General features: G+C 39.0%; 1 protein-coding gene across 1 annotated transcript; it reads right to left on the reverse strand.

Annotated features, from left to right (window-relative positions):
• Window positions 1-297: 297 nt before the first annotated feature.
• Window positions 298-21,846, reverse strand: LAMP1 (lysosomal associated membrane protein 1). The gene is made up of 9 exons (XM_060769649.2): window positions 21,606-21,846; window positions 9,787-9,902; window positions 6,654-6,870; window positions 6,374-6,532; window positions 3,553-3,758; window positions 2,796-2,918; window positions 2,375-2,444; window positions 1,943-2,113; window positions 298-1,260 (listed from the first exon to the last, which is right to left on the reverse strand). The coding sequence occupies exons 1-9, from the start codon at window positions 21,664-21,666 to the stop codon at window positions 1,121-1,123; spliced, it is 1,263 nt and encodes a 420-aa protein (XP_060625632.2). The 5' UTR covers window positions 21,667-21,846; the 3' UTR covers window positions 298-1,120.
• Window positions 21,847-25,336: the final 3,490 nt, after the last annotated feature.

Below are 25,336 nucleotides of genomic sequence, written 5' to 3' on the forward strand. Positions count from 1 at the left end.
TTCTAATCTGTATTAATTTATCTAAACTCCTGTTGAAAAATCTAATCTTTTAAAATTAATTTTACAGTAGACTAACCTGTGAATTTTGTGAGATAAAGTGAGTAATCATTCCTAGGAAACATCCCTGAACACCAAGTTTGATTATTCTTAAATAATGTAATAAAATGTGCAGGTTAATGAGACAACATACTGCACTGAATAAATATTCTTAGTCAAGGTAAGCCCTCTCTATTTCAACCTTTGGACTGCAGACTATAATAAATAGCCTTGATGCTGCTTAACAGAACACTGACAACGTACAGAAAAGTCTTTATTAGCACTGTTACAGGCAATGCATCCATAACTGATCCTTGTAGTGTACAGTCCCAGCCAAAGTCAAAGCAAGAATTAGCAGATTGAAGTCTATTGTACACATGTACAGAAAGAGGATCTCCTTTGAATTTCCAACAGATGAAGAGACTGAAATTCACTTTACAAAAAATAAAGTAACACCCATTTTCATGTAAAAAAGGGCCAGCTCCTACCAACTTGACAAACCAAAAATATCTTAAAAGAGTTGGCCAACCTGCATCTTCACACTTTGCATATACCAGAGTTTAGCCTTTAAAGCTGATACATACCTAGGTAGAAACAAAGTGGGAATAATGGCATTGAATAGGCCAGTCATTACATTTTAGCTGCATTAAGTGCAGTAACTAAGTTCAGCACAGATTGGTAATACCAGAAGTGGAAGTTTCCCTTTGTTAGATACAATTAATCTGAATTTAAGTGAACGAATGTGAATTACTATGTCACACCCATTTGAAGTATTTGACATTAAAAATAAACCATGCCAATTCAGAAAAGCATTCTTAAAACTTCAGCCTGTTTCTAGGTGGGTAAATACTTAAACCCATTAGCAAATTAAACAGAATTATAGAAGTTATCCTTTGTGCATAGTTAAATGCCACGATGGATTTCACATTTAGTAAAGCAGACACTGCAAGAAACAGTTGGTAAGGAAAAAGATTGTGCTCCCTCATATCAATCTATCTGAGGGGAAGATGGGAATGGGGGTAATCAATGGATCTGCTTCTTGCAACCTCTGTTCTTCCACACTGGTTTAATTAAGTGCAAATCATTAAATGGTTTGATAGCCAGCGTGGCTACGTTTTCTGCCAATTAAATATGCAATCAATACTATGAGAACAAGTCCAGCAAGAGCTGCACCAACTATTATGGGGATCAACATATTGTTTTCATCCAGCTGACATTCTTCCACTGCAAAGAAAGAAATAAGAAAAGTTTTAAATCTGGAATTGTACTAATGAAGAGAAAACAAATAATATGACTAAACATAATGAAATATCAGAATTGTGTGCCAGACTGTTGAATTCTTTAAAAATGTGTTTTTATGAATCTAGAATACTATTCACGTATTGCTTACTACTACATACATGTAAATAAATCTGGGACAGAGCTCATTTGTCACTTGGCAAAAACAGCAAAGGTACATTTTACTTAACAAACAAGCATGTTTAATAGGACACTAGGATTTCTAGTCTTGATCACATTTATGAAATGATTTTTTAAAACCCTGCTATTAAGCAGTTTGAATTGGGTTAGCTTTTTAAAATATCAGTTATTCTGTTTTTAACAGCATGAAAAGACAAAGGTTAAATGTTAATTTAGCACAAATACCATGTACAAAGATAGTGAACTTCATGTTTCCCAACCTGTCACTGGCTGGTGTTGGAAAGGTTTATAAATTCAGGGCAGTTCTACTGAATAGTATTGTTTTGCTTTACCTACTTGGTAGTATAAAACCAACATGGCGCAGGTTATAATAGCCATCTGTCCTATAAGCTGATGCTTGGAAAACATCCACTGCCCAGTCTAGAGGATGGATTACACACATTTCTGACATACTAATTGCCTGCCAGCAGGACTGTATACACCTCACCTGCTCCAAACTTATCTCCTGGAATCTTGAAAGCCTGGAGTTGGATGTTGAATATGTTGACTGCAGCTTTGCCCGAGATCCAGATACTCTCTTCAGCGATACATTTGTAAGATTTCCCAACTGAAGCTCTCAGGGCATTCAGGGTATTGTTGGAATAGCTAATATTTTTCTCTGAGCGAAAGAACATGAACAAAATTATTTGGGATCACATTTCATATATGCTGGACCTGAACAAGCATGGACAGGGGAAGACTAAATACACCAACCCATTCCCACTGCAATGATATCTAGAATGAGGTCTGAAAGTTTTTGTAAAGGGTTGGGAAATAAGTGTTATGGTTGACACCATTGAAGTGCGGAGGATTGCTCTGTCTGAACTGCCTTTTTCAGAATGAGGATTGCATTTTAAGATTCTTTAAAAAATTGTCTTACCTGTAGCTTCAGGAGGCAGATTTGCAGTCACAGTGATGCCTTGCAGAAAGTACTTCTCAGTAGTTGTGTTCTTTTAAAAAAAGGTTAAATCTATTAATTTTAATTTCTTTACAAAATCTGCCTTATATTACACTAAAATAAGGCTGACCTCCTGCTAATTTTAAAAGTTCTCTGTTTGAAATATGCTGTGCAGTCTATATGGGTTTGGTGTTCCCTACCCCTCCTGATGGCATGAAAACTGTGTGCGAAAAATATTTACATGGCCAAATACTGTGGAGGCTTTCATGGCAGATGCTCATTTCAGACCCTCTATATCTCTATCTGTAGAGTTACATGAACTGCACTGAGAGTAATGGAAATGAACTGCTACAGTGAGCATAATTTAAGCATTCTGTAAAGTATTGTATTACATTACAGTTACCTGTGCAAACTGGAAACTAAGACTGGTGCTCTCAGATGTCAAGTTTAGAATAATGGAAGAATTGTCACAGGTTCCAGAGACCCTTGCGGTTGGTGGAAGATTCAGCAACTCCGATTTACTAGTCTTGGGTAAAGGGAAAAAAAGTTATTGTGACAGGAAGTTTATGCTTTCGATTAGGGGATGAAGTAGTAATATGCATTTTTTTCTGTATTAACTGGTTTATGACTGCAAAACTATAGAATGGGAAGGCAAACTGTGATCGAAGTTCCTCCCAAATTCCCGCCCCGCAACAGTCCAATGAGGGAAATCGATACACTAGTGTTTTCCCGCTGCCAAGAGGTATCAGGATGACGGGGTGTGTTTGAACACTTCTCAAGAATCCCTGAAGGCAAGGGACACTGGATGATTTCCTCAGCTCAGCTGGAGTTCCATCTACTCAAGAACATCAATGCTAGAGCAGTGTTTATTCAAATTCCTATTTTGCCATCCTAATCAGGTTTCTCTTACATGTCTCTTACATGTCTCTTACTGACACATCAGCCTATTAACCCAAAATGTAGTCCAAGATAATAATACTCTTCCCTGTCACTGAACTGGCAGGTACTAAACAGCAGTATTTTATAACCCAGTGGGGTTTTCTTTTAATTAGAAATCACAGGAATCTCTGAGTTGGAAAGTGAAATAGAAGGGAAAAGAGGCACAAGATGGCTCCTCACCCATTTATTGACATTGACATAAGTTAATAAAATAACTTTACCTTATTTTTTGTACTGTAGGTGACATTAACTTGCAGACCCATATTAGCAAGCAAACAGATCCCATGAGGTCCAGACACATTGTATTGTCCAACCTCTGGGGGTTGAGTGGGTGAGGATGTGGGTGCTGCCGGACTGGTAGTTGTAGGTATGTGGGTAGTGATTGGGGGCGCAACAGTAGAAGTTTTATCTTCAGCACAAACGCTATCTGAAAAGTAGAAGTCACAAATCACAGAGCTAGTAATAAAAGGCTACCTATGCTATATGTTTCTAGTATTATGAAATCCTTATACTCAACTCAAGCAAAGAAAGCAGAAAGTTAAAAAAATACATAAAATTGACTATTCCTTGGCACAATTATCATTTAAATTTTGTTCTTTGTTCTCAGGTCAGCCAATCAGTCCAGCACTCTTTACAAAGTTGTTTTTTCCTAACTACTGTGTACCTAGATCTTTAGCATTTCCCATTTTATCCCTAATTACATATGGGGGTTGAACTTTTGGCAGAAGTTTGCTTTTTGGTGCTTTAAATTATGAATTTCCTAAAATTCTATCACTGCTAGGTGTCATTTTAAATAAATTTTAAATCAAGGGTCCTCTTCCTCAATTCATTCTATTAGTATTTTCTCTAAACTGTATCCCAATGATATATCTACCTAGCACAAAATGCTTCCTTTCCAGAAAATACATTTTATAGGGCCCAATTCCTTTTTAATGTTGTTGTCATATGCTTTTGTGTAATTTCTAATGTATGATAATTCTAAGGCAAAGTTATCACAGGATTGTCTTGGTAAGAACTATTAGGTTCTTGTGGGTTTTTTCGGGCTATAGGGCCATGTTCTAGAGACATTTCTCCTGACGTTTCACCTGCATCTATGGCAAGCATCCTCAGAGGTGCCATAGATGCAGGCGAAACGTCAGGCCCCTAGAACATGGCCCTATAGCCCGAAAAAACCCACAAGAACCTAATGATTCCAGCCATGAAAGCCTTCGACAATACATTGGTAAGAACTGTTCAGAAGAATTTGCCATCGCCTTCCTCTGAGGCTGAGATTCTGTGACGGGCCCAAGGTCATCCAGCAAGTTTCATGACTGAGTAGGGAATCAACCTCTGACCTCTCAGTCATAAACCCATGCTTAAAAGATTGGAAGAACTTTCTGGCCGTAAAAACCTTTCAACAGTGGGATTTTCTGCCTCAAGAGTGTGGTGGAAGTTGCTTCTGTGGAGGCTTTTAAACAGAGGCTGGATGGCCATCTGTCAGGGGTACTTTGTGCTTTTCCTGCATGGCAGGGGGTTGGACTGGATGGCCCATGTGGTTTCCTTCCAACTCTATGATTCTACAATTCCATGAAACCACCACACTATGTTGGCTCCATATCCTCCTTAGTTGAATTTAATTATTAAAGGAGTAGAAACTAGGTCCCTAAACTTTTCTTTTGCCATCTGAAATAAATGTCTGGCAGAAAAGGATGTTGAGGCAGAAAGGTGGATAGGGGCAATTTTCTAATTCTGTTTTGCCTCCTGGTTATGAAAAAAAAGGTTCAGCTTATGGGAAGAAACATGCTGAAATGACCTCCGTCCATACCACCAGAGGACACATCAAAAACATTTACAGAAAAAAAATACTTGGTGTTGGAAAGTACTGGGAGACTCTGGGGGCTTAAAACAGCCTTTGGGACCAATGCTTTCCCAATCCTCCTTCATATAGAGTTCTGTGAACTTCTTAATCAGGAACAGATTATATAAACAATTGTAAAATTACCAAACAGCACCATTCAACTTCAGTCTAGGTCTCTTGTTCTCCGTCTTTAGGTTATTTCCAAATTATGGTGACCCCCGAGGTAAACCTATCTTGGCAAGAATTGTTCAGAGGGGGACTGCACTTGCCTTACTCTGTGGCTCAGAGAGTGTGACTTCCCCAAGGTCACCCAATGAGTTTCTTTGGTTGAGCAGGCATTTATACTCTGGTCTCTAGAAACCCAGCACCCAAACCACTATACCATGCTGCTTCTCAATCTTCATCTATCACAGTGTTTCTCAACCTGGGGGTCGGGACCCCTGAGGGGGTCGCGAGGGGGTGTCACAGGGGTCACCAAAGATCATCAGAAAACACAGTATTTTCTGTTGGTCATGGGGATTCCATGTGGGAAGTTTGACCCAATTCTATTATTGGTGGAGTTCAAAATGTTCTTTGATTGTAGTGAATTATAAATCCCAACAACTACAACTCCCAAATGTCAAGGTCTATTTTCCCCCGACTCCACCAGTGTTCACATTTGGGCATATTGAGTATTTGTGCCAAGTTTGGTCCAGATCCATCATTGCGTTAGTCCACAGTGCTCTCTGAATACAGGTGAACTACAACTCCCAAACTCAAGGTCAATGCCCACCAAACCCTTCCAGTGTTTTCTATTGGCATGGGAGTTCTGTGTGCACAATTTGATTCAATTCCATCTCTGGTGGAGTTCAGAATTGATTATAGGCGAACTATAAATACCAGCAACTACAACTCCCAAATGACAAACTCAACCTCACCAGTATTCATATTTGGGCATATTGAGTATTTGTGCCAAATTTGTTCCAGTAAATGAAAATTTCATCCTGCATATCGGATATTTACATTATGATTTATAACAGTAGTAAAATGACTGTTATGAAGTAGCAACGAAAACAATGTTATGGGGGTCACCACAACATGAGGAACTGTATTAAGGGGTCACAGCATTAGGAAGGTTGAGAACCTCTGATCTATCGTGAACAATATTTCCATTTTATTTATTATGCTGGCTTGCAAGAGGTTTTCCACGTATCGAGGAGGCTTACCATTTTTACTGAAGGTGTTGTTTGGAAGGTATGCTTCAAGTGTAACATTACTAAAAAGAACTGACACATTTGTCATATTTATTCTGTGGTTGTTGCGACATCTGTATGCTGTATTTATGTTTGCTTGAATATCGCCAACTCTGGATACCTCTCTTTCTCCTGTAGCAAAAAGTGGATGTTTTTAAAGAACTAGTAGGTGATATGCACACAGGAACTACCCCAACATCCCAGATGAAACAGCATGTTTGAATTTTTCAAAGATTCAAAAGAACACACTTACCACCAGAGGAATTGGGGAAGAAGCTGCTGTCTGACAAGTTGTAGCTGAATGTCAAATTACTGACGTGGTAGATATCATTACTTTTTTGAAATGTAAATGTTAAGGAGTTCCCAGTGCCAAATTCAACTACAAGTACTTGTGATGTTTCTTTCTCTTTGCCACAGCTGCTGGACTCTTTATTTACGTGGGCACTAGGCGGAAGTTGGAAGGTCTTCCTCTAAGAGATATAAAAGCAATACCACCATTGTAATATGCATTCGAACAGCTAAAAATCTAAAATAGCCAAGAGATACAGTGTCATTTGATCCATGATCACTGTCCTTCTATGGAAATGTGTCAAGTCAGGAACAAGCACTTGTATCAATACAAATCCTCCTTGATCAGTTTTCAAATGACTCCCTAGCCATGAATGTTTAATTTGCTCTGCCTGCCAAAATATTTTAATATCTGCAAGAAACCCTTGATGGGGAATAAAATATAATGTCCTCTCTAGGCATTTTCTGGGACCTACAGGTGATTCTTTGGGATGCTTCCACTGAAAGTTGGCCATAGCATCACACTGGCAATGACAAGAGTGGTTATCTTCTCAGGTGTTTCCTAGGTCCTCCAATGTGACTCTATGGAATGATTGAGCCAGATGTCATTCAATTCAATAGGGTTGCTATTACCCCCAGTTTTGCATATGCAGATAAATTCCTAAAAGATACACCAGCAGATACAGCGTTCATATTGTAATATCACTAATGGAGTACTATTTTGTTCCTGCTAATTTAGCATTCTCATAACAATTTTAGGTGGCTCATGGGGAAAATCATGTCCAATTCTGTCATCTTTCTCACCAAATATTATCTATCAGAACATAATTTTCACCATGCCACAGATTACAATTATCTGGATCCATTTCAATCTGGTTTCAGGCCTGGCTATGGAACAGAGATGGCATTGGTCGCCTTAGTAGATGATCTACGAAGAGAGCAAGATAGGGAGAGTGTGTCACTGTTGGTTCTCCTGGACCTCTCAGTGGCCTCCGATACCATCAACCATGTTATCCTTCTGGACCGTCTCTAAGGGAAAGGGCTAGAAGGTACTGTTCTACAGTGGCTCTGCTCCTTCCTGGAGGATCGGACCCAGAAAGTAGTGCTGGGTGACTCCTGTTTGACCCCTCTGGCCTATGGCCTCAGGGCTCTATTCTGTCTCCCATGCTGTTTAATATCTACATGAAACCACTGGGTGAGATCATCCAGAGCTTTGGCGTTCAGTGTCACATAAATGCAGACAACATCCAACTCTTATTTCTCCTTTTCACCAAAAGCCAAGGATGATGTCCTGATCCTGAACTGGTTCCTGTCATCAGTAATGGGCTAGGTGGGTGCTAATAAATTGAAATTAAATTCTGACAAGGCAGAGGGACTCCTGGTCAGTTGAAAAGCAGATCAGAGTATAGAAGTGGTTCCCAATCTTTATTTGACGAGGGACCACTTGACCACTCCCCAACATTAGTACCAAAAGGGTTATGAATCAGTTTTTGGTCAACTTTAGATTTGGTTTGGTTATTTGGGATGCTGCTTCAGAAAACTGCATCAGAAACTAGACCACATCAGCTCTAGTTTCTGATACAGAACATATGCCATTCAGTAGTTGTCATCTGCTCACCCAAAGAAAATCATATTTAATAATCTAGAGCTGAAGACTCTTTTATGCTCTCAAGCATACAGAGAGGACATATAAACACCTGGCATAACAAAATGGAACAGAATATGAAAATGGCTTATTCCTCCGGCTTTTAAATTTCATGTTTTAATTCTCTATTAATCCCAATTTTAAGTCTTGTCCATTTGTTACATTGTAATTTTTTAGTGACGTGATCCATAATTTGTTATAATGTCTCACTATTGCTTGATGTTGTTGTTTAATGTGCTTTATTGGATTTATGGTTGTTTTAATTTTGGTTGCACTTTATGGCACTGAATGTTTGCCGCTGTTTGCTGTGAACCACCCTGAGTTTAGGGCGGGATATAAATAAACATTACTACTACTACTACTACTACTACTACTACTTTACAAGAGTCCTGCTCAAGGTAATCTAAATCTAGAAAGCTGTCTTAATATATCAATAATGATGAACCCTTATTTGTTGATGATTCTTGGTCCCTCCTGTGAATAACTGATTTTGTCCCATTACTTTCAAAACTAGCATTCCCTGCTAGTTTTGTAATTCAGTTTTAAAGAATAAGAAAATGTGATAAAGAAAAAACCCGAGAAGTTGTACACAAAGCATCATCAGAAAATTTCCTGAAATAGTGCAATGATATGGTGGAAGAGTAAGCATCAAGCTGCCCGCCATAATTGATAGCCCTTACATATTTCTAATATTTTCATCTGAAGAAAAAAGACTGCCTTTATGCATGACAGGGTTTTTTTTAAAACAAAGCATACATCCATGCCTTGATTTTATAGTCAGGTTTGTGGTGTTGTTGTTGGTTTTGGTTTTTTTTTTAAGAAGAATCTCCAGCTGATTCTGGCTTGTTTTGTGAGGCTGGTGTGTCACACAGTTGGTACAAGACACAATTTTGCTCCTGAATATTGTCCAGTGTTTAGAATGTTGCAACTCAAATTGTGAATATCCAGATTCAAATCCTCAGTCAGCCAGGCGGCTGACTTTGTGACCTTACACCAGTCACCTTCTTTCAGCTTGTTTTACAATACAAGGCTGTTAGGAAGACAAATGAGAACTCTAACCCATTTAAGCTCCTTGAAGTAAAAATAAGATAGAAGTGTAACACTCAACTGTTCTTGAAAATGCTGTAACAGAACTTAACCTAGAAATTATTATTATTATTTAAAACATTTATACTCCATCCTTCTCAACCTCTGAAGAGGGACTCAGGATGGCTTCCAATAGGCAACCATTCAGTGCCAACACAATATAAAACATATCATAAAATACAACCATATACATTAAAACATAAATATACATTGTCAGCTCCATATTTGTTTTAAGGCATTATTATTCATTCTGAGCTTTTATATATAATGTAATATAGACCCAAGCCCTCCCAGAATCTGCTATTATAGCCTTTTCATCAGCTCCAACTTTTTTATACATCTCTGGTCAACACTTCAACAGTCTCACCTCATCTTTTGCTTTTGTACTGTACTCCACTGTGAACTCTGCAGAGAAGTTGGCTAGGATGCATATTTTCCCAGTCTTATCTCTTACTTCAAATGTTGAAGATGCTTGCAAAAATCCTGTCAATAAAAAACAAATAAATATCAAGCAGTTTGGTGTTAATAACCAGCTTTAGTGAGAATCTTTCACTTTGACTAACCATGACATTTGTTGGAAGGGATAATATTTGGAAGCAGAATTAAAGTGATTTAAGAAAGTCTGGACTTTGCACCTATTGCTACTTGCCCTACATTGTATTTTTTCAGTTAACTTAATTTCCAATTATAAACATACAAAATTTAGGCATCCTGTATATATTATTCTTCTGTTTCCAGAAAACATTAAGTGTATAGTCAGAATGAACAACTTTCCCTGAAAATTGTCTGCATATGCATCAACATTTCCAAATGGCTAATCAAATCTGCAGTGGCTTCACTTCTATCTAGAGCTCCTGGTAATAGGCTGATAAGAGTGTTATGTCGCAACTGCCGAACAATGTTAAACTAATCACATGACAAAAATAAATAAACTGAATTTTTTTGGCACATCAAAGTGTTTTTCCAGAAAAAAAACCAAGGGGCTGCATGATTAAACTAAATGTTCTGTTTTCTAAAGTGTATATACAGCAATTATAAACTCTTATCTCTACAGGGGGACAGGATTTGAAAAAAGTAAGCAAGTACTATTGAGTTCACCTCAGCTAGTGTCCTTTTTCATTAACAAGCTTCTAGTTATCATTCTCGTCAAAAGCAACAGCAGTGATCTGGAAGGGCTAAATATTTATTCAGACTGTATCACATGCTGTATACTATAAAAAGAACAGTTTAGTCTTCTACATTTAAAAAAGGACATGAAGGTGGAGGCAGGAAGGTGTTAACTGCCATTAAGCATCCAGCACTAAATCATACTCTTCCACCCACTCCATTTCAGCTACAATACTGGCTATTTCTCCTCTCAGATAAGCCTAACAGTTTTCAAATGTAAATCTAGAAGAGAAACAGCTAGGAATTCTGGGTGTTTCTGGATAATAAAACACAATGGGACAAATGTGGGAAAGGATACTAGAGAGATACTTCTCAAATGTGCATGTCTTCTCATGACATAAAAGTGTTTGGTGAAACTGCTGTATTATCTCCTGTTATACATGTAGATAATCTAGTGGATTCTCATCTTCTCTCCAAAGACCAAACAACATTGCTTCAGTTTTTCTCCAGAGGATATTAGTTAAGGACTCATCCCAGTCAGTACAGCTAAGCCTATGTGTATGTGGTTCCAAGCCTATGAATGCTTTGTGAGTCTTTTCTCATTTATTCTGTAATATATAAGGACGGTTTGAGTTATGTGTTATTTTTAAACAGGTGAAAATCATTAAGATTAAGTGTTTTGTTCTTGGCTGACAAATTTTATCTTACCAAGATGGCAAACCTGTTCAGTAGATAGTTAGCCAGCCTAATGTGGAATACATATGCTGTTTCTGAATCATGACTTCTTTCTAAACCAGTTTTACTGTCCAGATCTGCTAGACAAAAACAACATACTCTGTCAGACAGACCAGAAGTCTAACTAATCTGGGGAACATCAAGTTGGAAAATGCTAGTCTGAACTTTGTCATCTTTCCTTCAAACGTGCACACTTTTTTGGACTAACAGCTTTCATAAGAGACCTTTTTTTAATCAACCAAGATAATGTTCAACTTCTAAAGACCAAGCTATCATCAAACTCAAATCATATGATTTCACTAAAAATAATATTGGTAATTTTTTTTTTAAATACAGGGTTACGGTTAATAAAAACATAGCAATAAAATATGAATAACAATATAAATAATTATATCAGATTAAAAAAAAACAATACAAAAATACAGCAGCAAATCAGCTAAGGCATTCAGTCATCCTTAATAAATATAGGTCTTTGTTTGTCAGTCAAAGGATAGCATATGGAATGAGCCTGGCAAAGAACTCCAAAACTTGGGAGCAGTCACTGAGAAGGCTCTCTTGGTTGTTCCTGTCAAATGTGCCAGGACAGGTGGTTTCTCTTGCAAAATATATAACACATATAGGCTCATATGTGAGAGTACGGCCTTCCATATAATCTAGTTCCAGGTCAACTACTTCATCAGATGGGTTTCCTCTGTCTTAGTATGCTGCTGACATGCTGTTGCGATGGAGTCCATCGGAGCCCATTAAATGATGCAGGGCTACTTCCAGCGGTGCTCAGTTGGGCTTTGTGTCAGCAGCACACTAAGAGGGAGCCCTGAGGAGTCGGGTGACTACCTGTCTCCTCACTGAAGAAGCCAGGGGCAGCATGGAACCATTGTGGGATGGCAGGCCATGACTCACAATGGTAAGGGGACAAAGCTGGGTGCTGCACTACGGTTTCCCACGAGGTCCTCAGACTTCTGGACCTCCATGTGATGAGGTCTTTAATAGGGCTTTATAGGTTATAATAACTATGATCCGTGCCCAGCAACAAAACAGTAACCAATGAAATCCTTATCTAATTGAGAGTCCCTATATTCAATGCATCAGTTACAGTATGCTTTACCAGTGGAAACATCAGAACACATTTAAGACATAAAAGTATTTTAAAATCATCCAAATTGTGAACAAGACATATTGGAGTAGATCCATTCTAGACATGCATTCTAGATTTTAGGAGAGCTAACTTCAGGAAATTTAGGAAAATACTGAATTATCCCATGTATAAGAATGCTAAAAGAGAAAGGAGTTAATGATGGATGGGAATTTCTTAAAAGCAAGATACTGAAGGCACAAATGCAAACAGTACCAACAAGGAGAAAAAAATATCAACTTCTAGGTCACTTCCTTCTGGAGAAAAAGTATTTACTTATCTTAAAATAGTCAGCAGGGAGAGGGGCAAAAACATGGTGAATTCATAGAGGCTGGTGGCAGCATTAAAAAAGTAGACTTTGAAAGTGGACTAATATTTTCTATTCCTCCTCTGTTAAAATGAAAAAAAACATAGAAGTTGCTAGCATACAGCTCCATTTAAGACACATATTTTGACTTGATGGCAAGTCAGAAGAAAACAAATGGAGGCGGAGTTATTACTGTAGAACAGCCAAGCAAATGAATAAGTTCATCTAGACAAGATTGTGTTTGCATACCTAACACTGAGGATATCTGTTTTAAGTACACTTTTAAACATTTTAATTATACAAGGCAATGCACTAACACTTCTATATCCTCTTAAAGCTTTGTTTTCAAATATTTATTGTATAAAGATCATGTTAAGTTGTTTTACATTTAGATAGACACTAAAATTGTAACATTTTTACAGGTTTTTGTCATTTAAATGGTCATTCAGTAGATTTTAAATGATTAGTTACAGCCCTGCACAATGCAGAACTGGAGCTTTTCATCAGGAAAAAAGTAACTATAGTGCAAAAAGATAGAAGAGATTCAAATATGTCTTCTGAGAGTCACAGAAACCAAGGTGGGCAGAGAAATGAATCAAATGAAGCTGTCTTTATCTGTATAATCTATACAAAATTGCTTGTCCTACAGGAGAGAATGTTTGGGTACTGCTAGCCAAATAAAAAACAGGAGAGTACGATGTTGGTATATACATATACCCTTGCACATAATGCAGTAGCACATTTTATAACTTTCAGAGCAATGGAATAGTAGTAATGTGTTTCCAGTGATAGAAAAACAGTTGACAGTTACCACTGCATTATCCAGCTAAGTTGAGAAATGTCATAAATTTAGTCAGAAATCTTGGAAAGGAAAAGTTTATGACTAAGAGCAGCACATCAAGACAATGCAAGTACAACTTCCTGCCAAATAGCTGCTCCGGACCAAATTTCATGCTGGATCAGCTTTTTGAGGAGAGGCACCTTTTCCTGAATATGGTATTATTCTACTCCACAGACAAACACAAACGTTGGTGGAAAGCCATCTGTATGTTTCATATTTAAAAATCTAGTTGAAGTGAGCTAGTAAATGGTGCTAGATTCAGCATTTGCACTCCAAATCTACCTTTCATCTTTGTAGCCTGATTCTTTGTGAGCATTCAGAAATTCCTGATACAGAAGCAGGCACCCTTTCCACCAATTTAAGTCAGAAAGTTTTTATTTGCCTGCATACCTTCTTCATGAGCTGTGGTAAATTATTCTCTGCAGGCAATGTTTAATTACATGTTTAGTCAACATCTCTGTGAAACATATACATAAAATGAATGGAAGAGAGAGCTTTGCCACTTGCAAGATCCTAACTTGCACCTTAATAAAAGTTTATAAGTATTTCTGAAAGTTCAGACAATGCAATATCCTTCAAGCTCTGAATTAGGAAGCAATCTATTTAGAAATTCATCTATGTTAGCCAAAATTGCTTAAAGCACAAAGGGTGAACAAGAAAGCCAATCTAGCACAGGGGCAGAATGCTTAGCTGAAGCACGAAGAATTATCATCCTTTTTATTTTCCTTGTTTATCTTCTTTGTTCCTAAATGCCTAAAGTTAAGAAGATTTGAGGTATCGACCAGCCCTGCAGTTTGCTGCTTCTGGACACATTTCTTAACTGCTGCTAAATCTATCTGAGTTGGGCTGCAGAAAATTGTAATAAATGACATTAATTGCATTTTGTCTTAGTATGTAAGACTTTTTTCTGCTGTGGCAGAGTCTGTACTGTGAGACTAATAAGACTGGCCAATAAGTAATCAAGTTACCCTCCACACCTAATGTTCCAGAGTAGACAGCAAAGCATCTGGCCACAGGATACTAAATAATGTATCACAAAAAGACACCATATCAAAAATTTCAGCTACTTTTTCATGATTAATACTTTATGCTGCATGGTTTTATTGAGACACAACAGTTCACAGAACACTTACTATATCAGAAATAGTGTAGCTTGCTGTCACTCTATGGTAATATGAATTTCATCTCAAGCATTAGTCTGCTTCCAATTAAACCAGATGCATACTGGTATTTGGTATGACACTGGGAAAGTCGCAAGCCAGTGATTTTCTTTTGGCAAAAATGCCCTGGATTCAGAAAAGTCTGTCTAGGATGTGGAAATTTACCAAAAAAGCATCATGCTAGGAAAAACTTAGCTGTTGTGTGCCTTCAAGTCATTTCTGACTTATGCCCCAGTACAACATTAATGCTATCCATCTGATTAAAAACATATGTTAAGAAGTTAACATGAAATGATAACCTGAAACCTCTGCTTTTTCAACTAAAATGAGAAGAATTAAATTGGCACTAGTAAAATATTTTAGAAGCACAGAGACAAAGGAGATTTTGAGAGAATACAAGATTTGATAAAAGAAAGAATAAATATTCTGTTGCTTCTGTTTATTAAGGAGCATCTGCTCACCCATCCTACAGGATATCTTACTCTTTGCGGAATAAGAGCTGAACACAAAATGACAACTGAGATACTATTATAGACAAAATAAAGTTGGTTTTTAATGGTATCCCACACAAAACACCCAATATCAACAAAATTCATAAACTCTTCTCTAAAACTATTGAATGTTAACATCTCTGTACTCAGTTGTTATCCTAAAAACGAAGTTCATATAATCAGTAGAACCAACAAACAGAAAAAAATCTGGCATTGTAAAGAAGGGAGACTTGCCTCATTCATCACAAGTATGTGCTTGCATTGCCCTAATCTTTATGTTTCAATGTCATCAAAACAATGCAGTAAGACAAACCACTCCTAGAGTGGTTTGGCAGGAGGTTGGATTAGATGGCCCATGTGGTCTCTTCCAATTCAATTATTCTATGATTCCAAACACCTTCAAATATTGCTACATTGTGTGGGAAACAAATATTGCAACCAATGAAAACAATGCTGACTTGAATCTATATATATAAATTTGTTAGGGGCATCCAACGAGGAAACAAAACTCAAAAACCCCCCAACGAAACTTAACCAAAATTCCCATGCCCATAACACAACCCACAAGGTACAAACATATCTACTCAAAATGAAAAACAACACAACAACACACTCACAAAACGGCAAAACAACAAAACTCAAAAATCCCCCAACAAAACTTAACCAAAATCCCCGTGCCCATAACACAACCCACAAGGTACAAACATATCTACTCAAAATGAAAAACAACACAACAACACACTCACAAAACGGCAAAACAACAAAACTCAAAAATCCCCCAACGAAACTTAACCAAAATCCCCGTGCCCATAAAACAACCCACAAGGTACAAACATACCTACTCAAAATGAAAAACAACACAACAACACACTCACAAAACGGCAAAACAACAAAACTCAAAAATCCCCCAACGAAACTTAACTAAAATCCCCGTGCCCATAACACAACCCACAAGGTACAAACATATCTACTCAAAATGAAAAACAACACAGCAACACACTCACAAAACGGCAAAAGAACAAAACTAAAAAAAAACCCAACGAAACTTAACCAAAATTCCCATGCTCATAACACAACCCACAAGGTACAAACATATCTACTCAAAATGAAAAACAACACAACACACTCACAAAACGGCAAAACAACTGAGCATGCGCATTGGCGTCCAGCCGCAAGTTCCATCGCACGCGCACATGGCCTTCCGGCCAACGTTCCCTCTGCGGAAACCATGCCCACTCCAAGCCCCGCCGCGCCGCTTCCCGCACACACACACACACACCCTGCCGCACACACACACGCACACACACGCAACCCCACTCCCCCCGCCGCCGCACACACACACGCAACCCCACTCCCCCCGCCGCCGCACACACACACGCAACCCCAGGCTCCATCACTCCCCCCGCCGCCGCACACACACACGCAACCCCACGCTCCACCACTCCCCTGCCCCAATCTTACCTCCTTTTACTTCAGGCCACCTCTAAACCCCACCCCGCCCCTTCCCGCCCTGTCAAAATCTAGGAAAGACAGGAAGGAAGGAAAGAAGGAAGAAAGAGAAAGGGAGGTAAAGAAAAAGGGGGAAGGAAGGAAAGTTAGAGGAAGAAGAAAAGAAAAGAAAAGAAAAGGAAAGATGGAAGGAAAGAAAAGAGAGACAGCAGAAGAGAAAGAAAAAGGGGGAAGGAAGGAAAGAGATAGAGAAAGAAGAGGAGAAGGAAAGATGGGAAGGAAGGAAGGAAGGAAGGAAGGAAGGAAGGAGGGAGGGAGGGAGGGAGGGAGGGAGGGAGGGAGGGAAAGAAGGAGAGAAAGAGGGAAGATTGGCCACAGCAACACGTGGCGGGTAAAGGTTGTTATTTCTATTATTATTATTATTATGCTATTGTTCCTATGAGACCCTTTTAGGGGGAATGGGAGAGGTCTCAGGTCCCAGAGGCAATGCATTGCATTATTGTTATTGTTATGATGGTGGTGAAATAAAAGGAAATAAAAAGTGAAAGAAAGAAGCAAACAGGGAGGGAAGAAAGGCAAAGGAAGAAAGGGGGAGGGAATGAAGGAAAGAGAGAAGGATGAAACCAAGTAGTGAAAGAAGGAAAGAAAGAAATAGGGAGAGAAGGAAGAAAGGAGAGAAAGGGGGAGGAAAAGGGGGAAGGAATAGGTAGGTACCTCTCTTTCATAATAGTCCAGATATCTACCTCAACTTTGATAAGTTTTACTATAGGCCACAGCAACGCGTGGCAGGGCACAGCTAGTTACATTATAAGCCTTTTAAAATTACTTATGGAAGAAAACAATTTAAAATATACATACTTGAACAAGTGATGCTTTGAATCATAAAGAAATATAGTGAACTATCAGTTAACCAGAACTCAGGCAACTGGAACTCTTAAGACAACCAGCAAAAAATATTGAAGAAACAATATACTTTAATCCTCAGTTCTTGTGGGTTAATACTTTAAATAAAAATGAAAATAAATTAATTTTAGTAGAAATGTTACATTACATTTGTCTTTATTTGCCTCTTACTTATGATATTTCAATATTACAATCAAGTCAATACAATTTATTATTTATTTATTTACTACATTTATACACCACTTTTTCCCCCCAATGAAACTCAAAGTGGTTTCCAACATTATAAAGGCAAAATTCAATGCTATACATACACGTGAAAGCCAAAAGATAATAGCAAGACAATAACATATAACTATACAAAGTTTGTGGTATGATATAGCAAGGGGTGTTATATACTTAAGCCTATTTTTAACAGCACATCTCAAGTAACCAGAAACGATCAGGGAATATGAAAGAATTTTAGCTTTATTTGTAACACTAGTGCTATGTTATATTCAACATTCATTTATATGTTCTTGCAAAACACTATTTACACTTCTTACAAAGCATGGGGAATGTCTACACAATTTTGTGTCTGCAATCAAGTGGAAACAATACTGAAAATAACAGGCAACCCATGTATACAGGAAGATGTGTTTGGAGTGAAAGTACAAAATCTGGAAACTGGAGAAAGAAGAAACAACAATTCTGCTTTTAAATGAGTTGCTATACAGTCATCAGTCACTTCTCCTTTTGGTTCAAACAGCTAAATCAGCACTCCTACATTCACATGACACAGCAAGATCAATAACACCAGATCCTGTCTGATTTTTGAAATAAAAAATTTAAGTTCTGGTGAATATCTGGATGGAAGACTGACGGTGAATACCTAGTGCTGCCGGTTCCACTTCAGAAGAAGGAACTAGCAAACCACTCCTGAGCATTCTTTGCCTAAAACAATCCTATTAAATTAATGGGGTTGCCGCACATACACAAAGAATGAAGACACAGGGAAGTTAAAATGTTGCTCGCCAGAGATGAAATCATATACATTACCAAACCAAGTGGTTGCAACATTTCTTGATAATCTACCCAACACTCAAAGTTACAAGTGAAGGGGGGGAGGGGGGGAGAGAAAAAAATTTAAATCTTCACTCGTAGCTTAGTTTTAGCTACCATGAAGAATGCTATCCCCATTTCTCACAACAGGAATTGTTGTAATGCTGAACATAGTTATGAGAAAAGAGTATGATGTCCCATTACCAGCTGTAGTAATGTGCTTCTTGCTTTAAACACTAAGCAATACTTTCTCTAAGGCTTGAACAATTAACTGATAGTGTGTTCTGAATTAATTGGTGTTCTGAAGTGTATTAAGTTGCTAACATGTATGTTTTCAAGCACATGAAGAGAGGTACATTCTCTTGTTTGCACTCTGCTAAAAGTGTTTTTGGTGAACACTTACAAGTATTAATTTCTGAGCTCCTAGTTGAAACTGAATACAGGAAGCAAGCTTCAAAAACATTGTTACATTGCAACTAGGACAACAATGCAGAGCCACTCTTAAGATATAGGCAAGAAAGGCCAAGAGAAGTTATGTCTCAAAGTTTAAGGTTTGAAATCCACCCACACTCCTGGATTTGTACTTTGGACAAAGCCTGCAATGGAACTACAGCAACAAATAGTATGCTACAGTGGTTTCAAACAACAAAATGAGAAAGCAGTTAGTCATTTCCTTCTGCCTTCAGAGAAATGAAAAACGCTTGCAGGATGGTTTAGAGCAGGCATCCTCAAACCGCAGCCCACCACTTGTTTGGGCCTCCAACTCCCAGAAGCCCTAGCCCACTTGTTCAAAGGTCTGGAATTCTGGGAGTTGGGAGGCCCTAACAGCTGAAAGGCTCCAGTTTGAGGGTGCCTGGTTTAGAGAGAAGGATCAAAGGAGGTTCAAAGAACTGTGGTTCATTAGTGGCTGAAGAACTATTATTTCAGTAACCATTCAGGACTGGCTAAAGCTGATTGGAATTGGAGTTCAACATCTGGAGGGCCAGAGCTTTAATTTAGCCATAATATAACCTATTTAGAGGAGAGGGAAGAAAGCAATAGCATACATTTTTACTACTATACCCATAGTAATCTTCCTATAGCCAAATCCCACAACTGTATAAAGTGTTTAATAATCCAAGGCTTTGATAGCTCTTTATCACTGGAGAAAGTGGACTGATATCCATGAAAGTATCTGCTTACATATAAATTAGCTTTAAAGGTGCTTCTAGAGCATGCATGGGGAAACTTTGGCCCTCCTGGTGTTTTGAACTCCAACTTCCACAATTTCTAACAGCCTTTCCCCATGCCTGCTCTAGAGGGTTTTCCCTCTCCCCTTTTTCTTTTTAGGCTGCAATAGGCTAACACAAAAGACCTGGCTCTGTAAGCTGGCGTTTGGAGAATAAGGCATTATGGATTTCAACACAGTCTGAATAAGAACTATGGATTAAGCAAGAAGTACAGAATCAAGACTCTGAACTTTATATGCCTTTAATCTGTTTTATTGTTCCATGTGTTTTATTTGCTTATTGTTTTAACTGTTTTATTGTGTTTATATGCAGCATTGATTTTATTGCTGGATTTTTGTAAGCCGACTTAAGAACCCTGTGGGGTGAGAAAGACTGGGTATAAATGAATTTTGTTTGGGTTTTTTTGTGTCAGGAGCGACTTGAGTCAAGTTGTTTCTGGTGTGAGAGAATTGGACATCTGAAAGGACATTGCCCAGGGGATGCCCAGATGTTTTCCCATCCTGTGAGAGGCTTCTCTCATTTCCTCACATAAGAAGCTGGACTTGACAAATGGAAGCTCACCCCGCTCTCCAGATTCGAACCACCAACCTTTCAGTCAGTAGTCCTGCCAGCATAAGGGTATAACCGCTGTATGTAGGTTAATCATACAGCGGGGGGCTCCACTGTATGATTAACCTACACAAACTTTGCTTCATGCACAAAATTAGTAATTATTATTATTATTATTATTAGTAGTAGTATTTTATTGATTAGCCCTTAGGCTATGTCACAATACCAAACCAGACAACAATGGTTGATAAGACTTGATTGCACTCTAAGTTTTTAAGTAATAAGTTTTTTTTAAATAACTTATAACAGTGCTCCATGCAGGGAGATTTCACTTTTAGAGTACATCTACATTATAGATGGGCGATGCAACAAGGAAACAGCACTCCATGCAGTCATGCTGGCCACATGACCTTGGAGATGTCTATGGACAACACCAACTCTTCGGCTTAGAAATGAAGATGAGCACCACTCTCCAGAGTCGGACACGAGTAGACTTAATGTCAGGGGAAACCTTCACCTTTACCTTATAGCAATAGTTAATAAATATGATAAAACTGAATATATACATTTTATGTATAATTATGTGTGTAAGGTGCACATCAAACGTGAACTAATTATGCGCTTACAGTTGGGCCTCATATCCATTGACAAGCTGGAATGTGTCCAGAGGAAGGCAACTAAAATGATCAAGGGTCTGGAGAACAAGCCCTATGAGGAGCGGCTTAAAGAGATGGGCATGTTTAGCCTGAAGAAGAGAAGGCTGAGAAGAGACATGATAGCCATGTATAAATACGTGAGAAGAAGTCATAGGGAGGAGGGAGCAAACTTGTTTTCTGCTGCCTGGAGACTAGGACGCGGAACAATGGCTTCAAACTACAAGAAAGGAGATTCCATCTGAACATTAGGAAGAACTATAAATATAACTCGGTTTGCACAGAGAGTAGGCATGGGCCAACTTGGGCCCTCCAGGTTGTTTTGGACTGGCTTAAGCGGCTGAGGGGGAAAAGGAAAGGGCCTGAGGCTGTTAGGAATTATGGGAGTTGAAGTCCAAAGCAACCTGGAGGGCCCAAGTTGGCCCAGGCCTGATAGAGAGAGAGAGAGAACGAACAGGAGTGACGAGGCGCCTGAGGGGAGAAGCTGCGAAGGCGCTGCGGAGAGCAATGGCGCTCACTCAGGTGAAGGGCCGGTGCGCGTCACACGCACGGAGGCCTCAGGAGCGGGAGGCCCTTCTCCGCTCAGACTCACCCAGAAGGACGGCCGCTAGGAGCAGGCCCCGGCGGCACGACCACCACGACGACGACACCATATCTGAGGAGCGGGGAAGTATCAGGAGAAACGCCGCCACTGGAAATAGGCCCCAAACGGACGAGCGGCCTCCTCCTCCTCCTCCTCTCCTCCTCAGCCCAGCGACTTCAGGCGAATGAGAAAACGAGAGCGAGAAAGCCAATCGGGGCCGTCACATGACGGAGTGACGTCAGCAGCCTCTAACTTTCGCTACCTCGCGCGTCACCTGACCCAAAGCCACGCCCAGGCTCCTTTCTATTGTATTGGAAACCAGTTGGGAAGGGGGGAGAGGAGGGAGCGCGAAGTGAGCCGAGATATCGCGAGAGTAGCGATAAGCTGAGTGGGGGGAGTAAGAGGGCGCGAGAGGCTCCTCCCTCCAGTTTGGAACAGATGTTCCCCCTTCCCAGCGCCCACTTCTCATATTGCATGGCTTCCTGCTTAGTTTCGTTTTCCCTCTCCCTGACAGAAGCAGTGCCAACAAATAGAGGATAATACTCCTTGAGAAAGGAAGCCCTAGGATGTGATTTATTTCGTATCAAAAGCATTGCATAAATTATAAAAAATAGAAGTACCTTGAATCGATAAGAGTATTTAAAGAACTCTAGAATCAGGACAGTAAATAAAGAGTAACACTCAAAAAAAAAAATAGATAGGAAATAATCACAGCCAGTTAACATCTCCAAAAGGATCCCCCAGGCAGGAAGCAGCTAAGTTTTGAAGCTGCAAGGCCATTCAATGCTAATCAAGGTGGCCAATTGCAACATTCACACTTGCCTCCAACAGACAAGGGTTCTTTCTTCCACCCTGGACACTCCACAGATATAGAAACCCCACTTGCCTAGTTTCCAACAGACCTCACGACCTCTGAGGATGCCTACCATAGATGGTGAAATGTCAGGAAAGAATGCTTCTGAAACATGGCCATACAGTCCGGAAAACTCACTGCAACTCAACAAGGGAATTTTCCCAAGGCAGGAAGCAGCCAGGTTTTGAAGCTGCAAGTCTCTTCAGTGCTAATCAAGTTGACCAATTGCAACATTCACCCTTGCCTTGTTTCCAACAGACCTCTCAACCTCTGAGGATGTCTGCCACAGATGTGGGTGAAACGTCAGGAGAGAATGCTTCTGGAACATGGCCATACAGCCAGGAAAACTCACTGCAATTCAACAAGGGATTTTCCCCAAGGCAGGAAGCAGTCCGGTTTTGAAGCTACAAGGCCATTCAATGCTAATCAAGCTGGCCAGTTGCAACATTCACTCTTGCCTCCAACAGGCAAGAGTTTTTTCTCCCACCCTGGACATTTCATAGATATAGAAACTATATATATATGGATATATAGAAATAGTTTTTATATCTGTGGAATGTGTGTGTGTATATATGTGTGTGTGTGTACAGGGTTGCTGTGAGTTTTCTGGGCTGTACGGCTATGTTCCAGAAGCATTTTTTCCTGACATTTTATCCACATTTATGGCAGGCATCCTCAGAGGTTGAGAGGTCTGTTGGAAACTAGGGGTTAGTTCCTCTCCTGGGTAACCTTTGTTTCTGCAGATGTTACTTGATGGGACTTGAACATACAAGGAGTATTGTATCCAGAGGTGTATGCAGATACATGTATATTTATATTCATATCAAACTTAACCGTTTTACTTAAGTAGCTACTTAAAGAACATGGAGCCACTGGTTTAATTTACAAACCTTCAAACTTTTTGAAATTACACCAGGCAAGCATTTGTATGGGAAATCACACACTCCTCCAGTATTCAGTTTCCATTGGTGTGCACACCCTGGGCAGACAGGTTTGGCCACAAGTGCAGGAATGTGTTGTGCCTGGAAGCAGCCCTGATTCTGTGCCAAGGGAACGAACCAGATAAATCGAGATAGGTAGGTCCCCACCAGGGTCAGAACCAAAGGGTGGGAGTTTGCAGATGATATAGAACACAAATTCTCGAGTTGAAGGATGATCAGATAGTCCACTCAAACAAGCATTGTTGCCTCCTGCTGTGTCAACACAAGATAACATTTGTACATTGACAGGAAGCGCGGGCTTTGCTCCAGTCCAGAGTAGAAGCATTAAGAGAAACAATCTTGAGAAGCGTCATGTCTGTATCCTGCACATACTAATAGTTCACGATTTTATCAATGAAATCCTAAATATATAAACAGCAAAGGTTGAGAGAAGTAGCCAGGAGTATATACACTCTCATGCAGCTTTTTTGGAAATAACCTTTCTGACGCCCAGGATCCTAAACCTAAACATTTGGTGAGACAAGGACCAAGGCTTGAAATGTTTTCTCATTGGCACAGAAAACATTCTGTACATGTTCAAAATTCCTTTATACAAACATACATGTGTTTGCAAGGATTTGTGTGTATCTGACATCAAGTCACCTGTTAACACATGGGAAACCAATGAGTTTCATAGGGTTTTCTTAGGAAGGCATACTCAAGAGGTCATTTTGCCATTTCCTTCCTCTGAAATATACCTACAGCACCAGGTATTAATTGCCAGTCTCCCATCCAAGTATTTACCAAAGTTGATTGTCTCCCTTCCATGTTGCACCTACTTTTGCTCTCAGTAAAAGCAGAAGTAACGATACAAATAATGCAGAGCTTAAAAGTTGCCCAATGTTCTCACATGTCCATAAAGGGAGAGGAGATCAAAACTGTTAAAAGATAATACATATGATTATGGAATATTAATGGCCTTTGAAGTCCCCTTTTTTCTGTGAAAGGAGGGCAAAAGAGGCCTGAGCTGCACACTCAGATGAAATCTGCTTCATACCAATTCAAATTTGAAGAAACTGCTTCAAGCAATCAGTAGGATTGAGAACTCTGACTTGCAGCAGCTCCCCATAACTTCAGCCAGACACCTAGCTTAGCTAGAGATGAGCAACATTACTTTTTAGACAATAATCCACATAATCTCATTCACCATATTGGTTATTCTGTCTGAGGGATTCAGGGAGTTGTAGTCCAAAAAGCTTCTGTTCACTTTGCTGTTAATAAGATTTTTTTTTTAACTGAGAGCAGATGCTTACAGTGTCACTTGACTTCTTTTCTCAAGGTTTATCCTGATAACCGAGATAATAAATGATCAAAGTTGTGCAAGTTAATGTTTATTCAAAGGTAAGAGTATAAAGTCTGTAAAGAAGTTGAGAGAAAATTTGGTGGTGGTAAAATACGTAGATTATCTGGAAAGACTGATGCAATGACATAATTTAGAATTGCTGTTCCAGGAGGATGGGGGAATGTGTGTGTGTGTGGTTGATACACATCTAAGGAATGTATAAAGTGTCATTTAAGGAATATTTACTTTTGGAATAATGTATATGTTGTTTTAAACATGCTGAATGGTTTTATATGTATTTTAGAATTTATTTATTGTATGTTGTTTTATAACATTATTTATTGTATAACACTGAATTTTGCTGTTAACCATTCTAAGTTCCTCCACGGATACAAAAAAAATCTAAATAAATAAATAAATGTATAGTGAAATAAGTCTTGTATGACAAAAGTTTGTTATATATCAAATAAAATAAAATGTTTTTTTTAAAAAAGATAAATCAGTAGGTTTTTTTTTTTAAAGAAAAATTACATTTGCTCAATGATTTTCAAATGATACACTGCTCTTCATGATCCTTTATTAAACATTCTAGGGAACTTTAAACCAGGTACTTGATATGGATATC

The sequence above is a fragment of the Anolis sagrei genome, chromosome 3 (assembly GCF_037176765.1).
Source record: "Anolis sagrei isolate rAnoSag1 chromosome 3, rAnoSag1.mat, whole genome shotgun sequence".
NCBI classification, from domain to species: Eukaryota; Metazoa; Chordata; class Lepidosauria; order Squamata; family Dactyloidae; genus Anolis; species Anolis sagrei.

Excerpts from the sequence above, each read along its gene's own strand:
- LAMP1 (XM_060769649.2), bottom strand. The coding sequence starts at position 21,666 with ATGGTGTCGTCGTCGTGGTGGTCGTGCCGCCGGGGCCTGCTCCTAGCG. Across the intron at positions 9,903-21,605 it reads CCTAGCGGCCGTCCTTCTGG|GATTTTTGCAAGCATCTTCA; the intron begins GTGAGTCTGAGC and ends TTTTATTGACAG. Across the intron at positions 2,919-3,552 it reads CCTACAGTACAAAAAATAAG|ACTAGTAAATCGGAGTTGCT; the intron begins GTAAAGTTATTT and ends CCTTTACCCAAG.